The following is a 9,422-nucleotide window of genomic DNA, read 5'->3' on the forward strand; positions in this document are numbered from 1 at the left end:
AAAAAAAAAAAAAAAAGCCAATATCAAAACAAAAGAAAGTCGTATGTAACCCCATTTATTCCATGCAGAGTACAATCTAATACCTTTTAAGTAACGCAGGTAGAGAACAGAGAATAAATAAGATTTACATAAAACAACACCTGTGTCTGATTACGAGCCATGGCTGTGACAAGTTAAATGCTTTATATTCATGAGGAAAGGTCTGAACACAGGTTTCTGTTTTATCAGGTACCTGATGATGAGAGAATGTTGGCACGCCGTCCCATCTCGCAGGCCGACTTTCCAACAGCTGGTAGAAGATTTAGACCGCACACTCTCTCTCATGGCCAACCAGGTAATGTGTTTATCAAGACTAATTCAGTAAAACCGCCGTCTTCCTGCAATATCTCGCCTCGGATGAGATTTCAAAAGTGTTAAACCTACTCGTCCAGTTTCCACCAGAGTATGTCAAAATAAGGGTTAAAAATACCCAAATTATCCTTTAATTTAGACATCATGTCTTCGGACTTTGGATATATTTTATACGTAATATTAAAAATGTTAATTTTCTTTCAGCGTTTTATTCCATAAGAAAATGGGCTGAATGTTCAAATTTTGATGCATTCAAGGACAGTGGGAAGCTGCATGTTCCAACACTTTAACGTCCTGCTTTCACATGAACCATTTTTGTAAATTTCTATTTTATTTCAGTTCAGTGTGCTTTTATTGAATGTTTCATTTAAAGAGTGTTCCCAAAGCAGTTTCAAAATCAAAAGTTTACATTTTGAATAAAACATAAGATTAATTCAATCAAAAACATTAAATTAAGCAGTTCGATATTACAAAAACAAAAATAACAAATATAGATACAACGTAAACTACAAATAAAAGTGAACAAGAGTTAACCTGCCATGCATCGATCACACATTTTCGAGCGGCCTTTTATTGTGGCCAGCCTGAGGCCTTTTATTGTGGCCAGCCTGAGGCACACCTGTGCAATACCCATGCTGTCTGATCAGCATCTTGATATGCCACACCTGTGAGGTGGATGGATTATCTCGGCAAAGGAGAAGTGCTCACTAAAAAGAATTTGACAGATTTGTGAACAATATTTGAGAGAAATAGGCCTTTTGTGTACATAGAGAAATTCTTAGATCTTTGAGTTCAGCTCATAATGAATGGATTTTTTTTGTTCAGTGCAGAAAGCGACCACCCTTAAACATTTCACACTTGTGAGTTTGTAAAGAAATGTTATGAAAATCGATTTGATAATTAAATATGTACAGTGTAAGGTTGTTCATTTATGAATATATTGACATCAAATCACCTCATCTGTCCTGGACAACAGCTGTTAGATGTTTTTTGTAATGGTCAAGTCAATTTATTTTTAAAGCACATTTAAAAACAACCACTGTTGAACAAAGTGCTGTACAAAGTTATACAATTAAAACACGAAGGGAAAAGGAAAAAACACAAAAGGGATATAAAGGGAGCATGCAACAATAATAAAACATGCAACAGTGATGAAGCATGCAGCAATAAATAGAAATATGAAGCGACCAGGGGTGCTTTTCCCAAAAGCATAGTTGCTAACTACAATAGCAACTTCCTCGGTTGGAACTACGCAGTTGCGATGCAAACCAAAGCTCTGACAAACGTTCGCACCAGCTGTCGTCAAGTTGCATAGTTCGAACTACAGCTCCTGACCTGTGGTTAGAAGCTTAGTTCACGGTGACCACGTCACAGATAGCAGAAAATGTCTTAGGAGGTCGATGTAATGTGTTTTAAGCAGGGAATGTTCGATAATCCTGCTGGACAAACGTGAAGATATTTTTAAATGTATTTGTCGGGTCATGGGTAGGGTTGCATTATTTCAGTAGCCCAGCTGTAGACCATCTACAAACAATGTGTTTTTCTCGCAGATGACCCATCTGTTCACAATAACTTGATTTTAATATTAGTCACCCAGTACAAAGGTTCAAAGACAAAACAGAGAATGTAAAGACAAGACTTTTAATATTACCTTTAATGTACACATTTCCAGACCTCTGAGGACAATGGGTGTTCTCTAGTCTACATTACAAACATAAATATAAAAAGGGACAGCATAAAATTCATGAAAGTACTGCAATGAATGAGAGTTTTCGTTGCCTTTATAACAAAGATAAATAGAGAACTCGCGAAAGTCGAACCCACATCTGTCTCAATAGAGAAAATGCGTAAGCTCAGAGACTTATCACACTGAGCTAATCTCAAAACCTAGATGTCAGATGCGGCCAAGGGATTCATAATAGTGTTAAAGTGTTGACACGAAGATACTTGCAGATTAAACCTATTTTACTAAATGTCTTGTAATCACTAATAGTTCTTAATTTTTTTCTTCTAAGTTACAGACTATATGTAGGCTAAATAAAATAATTAGGTTATATATTATTTATATTGTTTTCATTAATACTATTGTTGATTTTCTTATTATATGAAAAGCCTAAATAAGAATTTAGCATAATAATGTCACTTTATCGGCCACAACTGACATATTTAGGCAGAATATGACAACGTTTTGAGAGTTTCGTGCTGTGAAAGTCAGACGAACACACCTGGAAACATGTTGGTTCGAACTACGCTGGTTCTAGCCAAGTAAGAAACGGTCGTACTTCAGGTGTTTGTTAGTTTAACGATACATCGTACCAAGATAGTTCAATGCTACCTTCCGTGGTTGTACGGGAAACGCACAGTAGTTGGGGATGATCTAATGAAAATGGGGAGTTTAATCCACAACCTTGGAGCCACTACCGAAAAAGCACGATGTTAGTAGTAGTTAAATGTTTTTATAAGGAGTGTGTGTTGAAGTATATGTGATTTATTGTTGGAATTTTACTTGTATCGGTATCTATCGGTATCGTGACATCCCAACTTAAGATTCTGATTCTTCTACAGTTTCTAACCCTTATTCTGTCCCTTCAGGAGTACCTGGACCTGTCCGTTCCTCTGGTCGAGTATTCTCCGGTCGGCTCTTCTGCCTCGGCTCATTCCTGTAACTCCACATAGGCGTCCTGGGACCTTTTCCCTTTTCCGGATCACCTTTATCCCGTTTCCTCTGCTGCGCGGGGCGGCGGTGGCGGCAGTCCCGGACGAGGCCCGACTGAGGAGCTCAGACAGAGAGCTGCTTCACTGTTGTCTATCGGCAGCAGCCTGATGTGAAGAACAGCTGGACTGAGCTGGACACCCCAGCGAGGCCTCAGGAAGCAGCTCACACACAATCTCGTTCATAAAGGGTGTAAAGAAGACTTGAGTTCACCCACTGATAGAAGACTGTGAGAGCTGGGTTTGGCTCCTGCACTGCCTGTTGCATTAGTGCTTTGGTAACGTTAATAATAATAATGTTCTCAGTGTGAATATTGTAAATAGTTTGTGTTATATGTAAGACCAGATTTGATTTATAAGAGAAATATGAAATGAAAGGGAGAAAGATACTATAAAATAAAATACACAAAGTGTAAAAATGAATCTATAAATGTGTGTGGGGGAAAGAAATTATTAATTTGACTTTTTACTGTTGCATTTGGATTTATTTTTTCATCAGCAGCTGCCTGAATTCCTCTCGAAATAAGTTACTCATTTATAGATATTTTTCCCAAGTTTTTTTGTGTTTGACCAAAATGTATGTATTTCTCAGTCAGGTTTGGTCCTCTGCAGTAATGTCATGTTGCCAAAAATTATGTCTACCAGTTCAGCATTGCACTTATACTCCAGCTGATTACAGCCTGCCATTTACAGAAAATTTGAATGTGTAATAAGTGAATAACAGTATTAAAATTCTTTTGAATTTTTAATCCCGATGTGTGGTTAAATTAACAAAATTAGATATTCAGGGTTCATACACATTTAGACGAATTCATTTTCATAACTTTTTACATGAAAAGAGGAGGCTCGTGTCTGCACATGATTTGCAAGAATACTGTGAATTAGCCACCTTTAGCGCCCAGAGTTAGTATTTCATTCTTGGATACAGCTGAGAGATGCACTGTAGCTGCAGCTGGTATCCTAGTTAACATAATTAAGGCGAGACGCCACAGTGAAAACCAACTTCACTCATATCACAATGAAACTTTAAAAGCTGTAAGTGACCCTTAAGTGAAGTTTTTTATTTTTGAATATGCAAATAAGGTATTTCCTCATTACATATCACACAAATCCAATATCATGGATTTATTCAACAGACCCTTTTTCCCACATATTCAGAGATAAAATGCCTCGGAAATGAAATGCTAAGATATGCCTTGTAGGGTGAAGAAAATGAAATGGCATACAGGAAATTAAAGAATAGGTAACTTAGCATATGTTTTGTATGTCAGAAAAGTTATCACAGGGATAACTGGCTTGTGGCGGCCAAGCGTCATAGATATATGAACTAGTGTGTTTGAACATTTATTTATTCATATATATATATATAAAAACATTGTGCTCCAGAAAACAAACTTTCAAACGATATGATTCAATATGGAGAGGTTTAAAAAGACCGGTCAAACTTTTTACATGAAAATGCTAACAAAGACATGTTCTCCATCTATAGGTAACAGACTTGGTGTACAATAACCAAATAATGTTTATAAATATATATATTATTTAAGATTGTTTTGTACATTTTATTAAAGTCTGTTAATAACAGTTGCAAATTAACTTGAAATCAAGATTTAATGATTGAAGCAAAATCGTACTTTTGGACTGCGGTATCCCGACATCTACATTTCCCTGACAGTGTGTAGGCTACAAACTGCATAATCTAGTTTGTTATGTGTTTCAGATATACTATCCACTATCTAGAGGAGGAGCTAGTAAAAATTATTGTATATTTGTATTCGTATAATGTTAATATATTAAATGAGAATGATTGGGGGGTTCTGACCCTCTTAAATAAGACTCCTCCAAAAGAACCAAGAACAACAGTTCAGGCGGCTCTTTCTTACCTGAAATTGTTAATATTACAATATGTTTCCCATATTCATGACTCAAGAATGTTGAAATATGATTTCAGACACCCCTAAAATGGACCGTACCATTTCCTAACCTTATGGTCGAACTCTGCCTGCTTCACTCCTAGAGGCTCATTAAAGTCCGGAGCATCACTCAACGAGCTAATGGAGACACCGAAGGTTAAGAAGTTAGCTATGTAGGTTGTTTAATACACCTAACTTTCCTACCTTCAAAGTTTTCAATTGAGTCAAGCAGTGGTGGACAGTAATTAAATAAAAATTGTGGTATTTCTACTTTACATTGTCTTCTCATGCCACTTTCTACTTCTACTCCACCACATCTCGCTCTTGCCGTCTAATCTGACAGCTTTAGGTACAAGTTACTTTACGTAAATAAGATTTAAAACATCTAAGTTTATAAAAAATATTTTGTTTAAATTGAACCGTTTTGATAATCGTTCTGTTTGTCATGATGTGAGGAGCCGCTGACAAACATAACCACACGTTTGCCATACGTAACAGTTTAGCCAGCTAAAGTTAACATTTCTTTTACTTTTCCCTATCATTTCTAATGTTGGCTTGGCATTTCATTACCACTATATTATTATGTAGAAAAGTTCACTTTAATCCGCATATAACAAACAAACAGAGTCAAGCATTGAGAAAATATTTTTTTATTTGGAGGGACAGGCTGTCAAAACAGCTTGGATAAAAGAAAAAGCACGTTAGTGTAAAAATGTAAAACAAAAATATAGCAGCTTTGTTTGCTCTGCAGGACGAGTCAAGCAGAAAACACAAGGCAAACAGTAAGACATGTACTTAGAAAAAATTGATCGTTGCAATTTACTTTTTTGTGGCATTTCATTACCACTATAATGATAATAATGCAGCCTGTATTTTATGTTAGTGTCTTTGGTTGTGGTTTAGCATATAGAATACTTGGTGACCCACTACCTACCCCCATGAACTGGTGGTTTTTGACCAGTGTTTAAACTTAAAACATGTTAATCATGTTTTTTTAACAAAATGTGCACAGAACAATGAAAATAATGCACCATTTGTGCAAACAGTCTAAAGCTTTTTCCTCAGCTATGCCACTGAGCAAAGCAAGGCCTCTCTAAGAAGTTGCAGAGGGGCACCTTGCATGCCCCACACTGCCAGGGGGTCTTGTTGTAGCCTTTGCCCACCTTGCAGTGCTCACAGTACTTTCTCACATCTGCAGGCCTGTGTTCAGGTTTGTCCGGGTCCAAAGGGGCAATGGGCACAGGTATGTGCTCCGTCTTCTTGTTTGCAACCATTGTAATCTCAGGAAACTGGGTTTCCAAAGGCACCCGAGCAAGTTGAGCAGAGAGCTCCTCCATAAAAGCTCTGTGTGTCAGCGGGTTGGTCTCTTGTTCAGCACACAGTTCTTTATGGAGAATGTAGCTGTTGCATGCGGCGATGTCCACAAAGTGTAAGAACATCGTCTTGTACCACCTCATAACTTTGTGGTGAGCGGTGGTGTACTGGATGAGCTGATCAGACAAGTCCACACCTCCCATGTTCTTGTTATATTCCAGTATTGGAGTGGGAACTGGAATGCTAATGAACTCCCAGGTTCCATCTCTTTTCTTTTGTCTTCGCGTCACCTCGCCCGACGTGTAGGCTTGATGGATTGTCGAGCAGATGGACACCTCTCTCGCATCCATCCACTTGACGAAGAGCAGGTTACCGTCTCGAATCCATCTGATGGAGCCTCTTTGGGACTTTTTGGAGATGGCGTTCACGGTGGATTTCGGAGTATCCTTCCTGCCCTCTCGATATGTACCGCAGGCGCCAAAGTTCAAAGAAGACAGGTGTTGAAATAGCTTAGGGCTTGTATAAAAGTTATCGCAGTAGATGTGATAGCCACATCCCAAAATTGGTTTGTCTAGGAGGGCCACAACTGCATCATATGAATGTCCGGAGGTTGTTTGAGATTTTGCGTTCCCTGTGTACACATTAAAGTTAGACGTGTATCCGTTTGCAGAGTCAGCCAGGATAAACAGTTTGAACCCCCACTTCGTTGGCTTGTCTTTCATATACTGAGTCATCCCTGTTTTTGCCTTTGTTGCCACCATCCTCTCGTCAATTGACAGATTTTTCTTTGGCTGATAGAAAGATTTGCATGCCGCCTTTATTTCGTCCATCAGAGGCTTGAGACGGAACAGCGGGTCATAGTCCGGCGTGCCCTTCTTGCGGTCATTCACGCTGTCCTCGGCCGGATCGCTCATGTGTATGTTTGAGGAAATGAAGAGCCACCTGTCCCTTGGCATCACCGTCCTCGGAAATGGCACTGAGAAAATGTTTTTTTGTCTCCAATAGGCTTTTACTGATCCCAGCTTTAAGAGTCCCATGAAAATAACGAGTGAGATATACTTTAGGAACTCGGGGGGGGTAACATCAACCCATTTGAACTGAAGCCCTTGTGCTAGCCTCTTTCTAGCTTGCTTATTGGTGTTGCTACATAACTGTCTGACGACATTATTGTTGAAAAAAAGCTGGAACAAGTCAAGTGGACTGTACACTTTTGATTTATCCAGTTGCACTCCCGGGGGCCTGGCGGGGACAAATCTGGGGAGCTTGGGTCCCACATCTGGATCGGTGTGCGTTTTCCAGGGCTGTTCAGGTGTTGAAGGGTGTGGGGAGCGTGATCTTGGGCGCTTTACTTTTGGTCTCGGATTTTCAGATTTTCTGGGGCTCTCCAGTTTTCTCAAATGTGGAGGAGTTCCTCTCCTCTGTGATTTTTGCGGCGTATAGGTAATGTCATCATCATCGTCGCTACTGAAATAAAAGGAGAGAGGAATTACACAACGATGCGGGGAGCTTCTTTCAGTGTCAAAATTCAAGGATGAAACAGTATAACATTATTGTAGATCATTCTGGTGAATGATTTGGTTCTTGTTCTGTATGGACACTATAAGATACTTTACGTGAGGAAGTGTGCACACTAGGGACCTAAAATCAAAAGTAAAACATGATTAACTGAATATTTTATCTCAATTACGATTAACGAACAGTGATTTTGTTTTTTGTCCTCATTTCACTGGCAGGCCACTGTGTTGACTATTGCCGGCTGAGCAAGGTAACTTCCGGTGTTTTGCACTCTGCTAACTTGAATGAGGTTAAAATGATAAACGTGCAGCTCTTGTAGACTTTTCAAATGTTATCGACCTAATAGATCCCATTCTGAAATTGAAACTAGTCACTTTGCAGGGGTTGTTACAGTCAAATAGATTGATCCACCGTGTTACAGCTAGTGGATTGGCTGCTACTAAACTGACCTCAAAGCATTGAGCACTTCCTCTGGGCTTGGTGGAAATGCAATGTTTTACCCATCCGACCAACCACAGTTCTTGCGGCTCTTGTCGCCGTGACTTGTAGTTACATTTTTGGGGAGGTGCACGCCAGGCTACGCATAGGCTACGGTTGGGCGGTGCAGTTGATATTGACTAGCAGCTATGTACAGCGTACAGACTCGAGCAGAAGTATAAATCAAGCTTAAGTTGTCAGTCTGGAAGTAAATGTACAGTGTAGATCACGGTGCGTCTTTTCACAACTACTGGAAAGTAAAGGCGGTTAGCGCTGGTTAACTTAAGCCCCTTTTCCACTGCATATTACCAGCAGGTACTGGTACTGGAAAAGCGCCAAAAGGATGCATAATTATTTACACAGTCTAGGTTTCTATGTTTTGAGGAACAGAGATCCTCTCCCAGCCTTGAATGAACATTCAAGGAGAGAAACAAGAGGGGGAAAACACCAAAACAATCTGACAGCTCTGACCTAAACCCTAGTAAATGTGGACAGATAAACAAGGAGTATAGAATAAGGAAAAGTAAATAACAATAATAATAATAATAATAACTAGGCAACATGCATGCACACGTACACACGGAGTGGAAGTTGGAAGAGCAAGCTCAATGAAAAAGTTTTTGGTTTTTTTAGCATTTTGATTTTACGATTGCTGGAGGAAATCACTTGCCTGCGACCAAATATAGCGAAAGCAACTGATGTTTGGGAGAATAGAGAAATTCAAGCTAAATTATTACGGATACAGTCAAAAACTCTCCAAATTCTTTGAAACCAGAAGCTTTGGCTTAACCAGTGGTGAACAAAGTAGGGATATTCAGATCCCTTTTTTTAAGTTAAAGTACTAATACCTCACTGTAAAAATACAAGTAAAAGTACTGCATTGAAAAGCTTATGTAAAAGTGTGTAAGCAGGCTATAAGCAGGAAAATGTAGAAGTAGCCTTTTCAAGATGAAAGTAGGCTACTCAAAGCAGAAAAAAAGAATGTCCCCTATGACAGCCACTTGCAGAGCTCCTCAACTTGTTCTGCCATCACTTCTCGTAAAACTGTCAATATTTGAAATCTACACAGTTGATCTGTAAAATGTAAAACTTTCTGTTTCTGGCCTCTGTCTGGTGCAGCAATGATTATGCAGTGAATAG

The 9,422-nt window shown here is 39.1% G+C and overlaps 1 protein-coding gene and 1 long non-coding RNA gene across 3 annotated transcripts in view; one reads left to right on the top strand and one right to left on the bottom strand.

Moving 5' to 3' along the window:
- Positions 1–224: 224 nt before the first annotated feature.
- On the top strand, positions 225–3,812 carry LOC123981755. The gene is made up of 2 exons (XR_006827821.1): positions 225–334; positions 2,944–3,812. It is a non-coding gene; the product is annotated as an uncharacterized LOC123981755 (long non-coding RNA).
- Positions 3,813–5,610: 1,798 nt separating this feature from the next.
- Positions 5,611–9,422, bottom strand: part of LOC123981771 (piggyBac transposable element-derived protein 4-like) — a 6,772-nt gene continuing 2,960 nt past the window's right edge. The window contains exon 2 of one of the 2 annotated variants that reach the window (XM_046066920.1): positions 5,611–7,751. In XM_046066920.1, coding sequence (XP_045922876.1) covers positions 6,038–7,751 — 1,714 coding nt within the window. In that variant the 3' untranslated portion in view covers positions 5,611–6,037. Of the gene's footprint in view, positions 7,755–9,422 lie in introns of both variants that reach the window. The other variant, XM_046066919.1, reaches the window with a different exon arrangement.

This window comes from Micropterus dolomieu, linkage group LG13, assembly GCF_021292245.1.
Source record: "Micropterus dolomieu isolate WLL.071019.BEF.003 ecotype Adirondacks linkage group LG13, ASM2129224v1, whole genome shotgun sequence".
NCBI lineage: Eukaryota > Metazoa > Chordata > Actinopteri > Centrarchiformes > Centrarchidae > Micropterus > Micropterus dolomieu.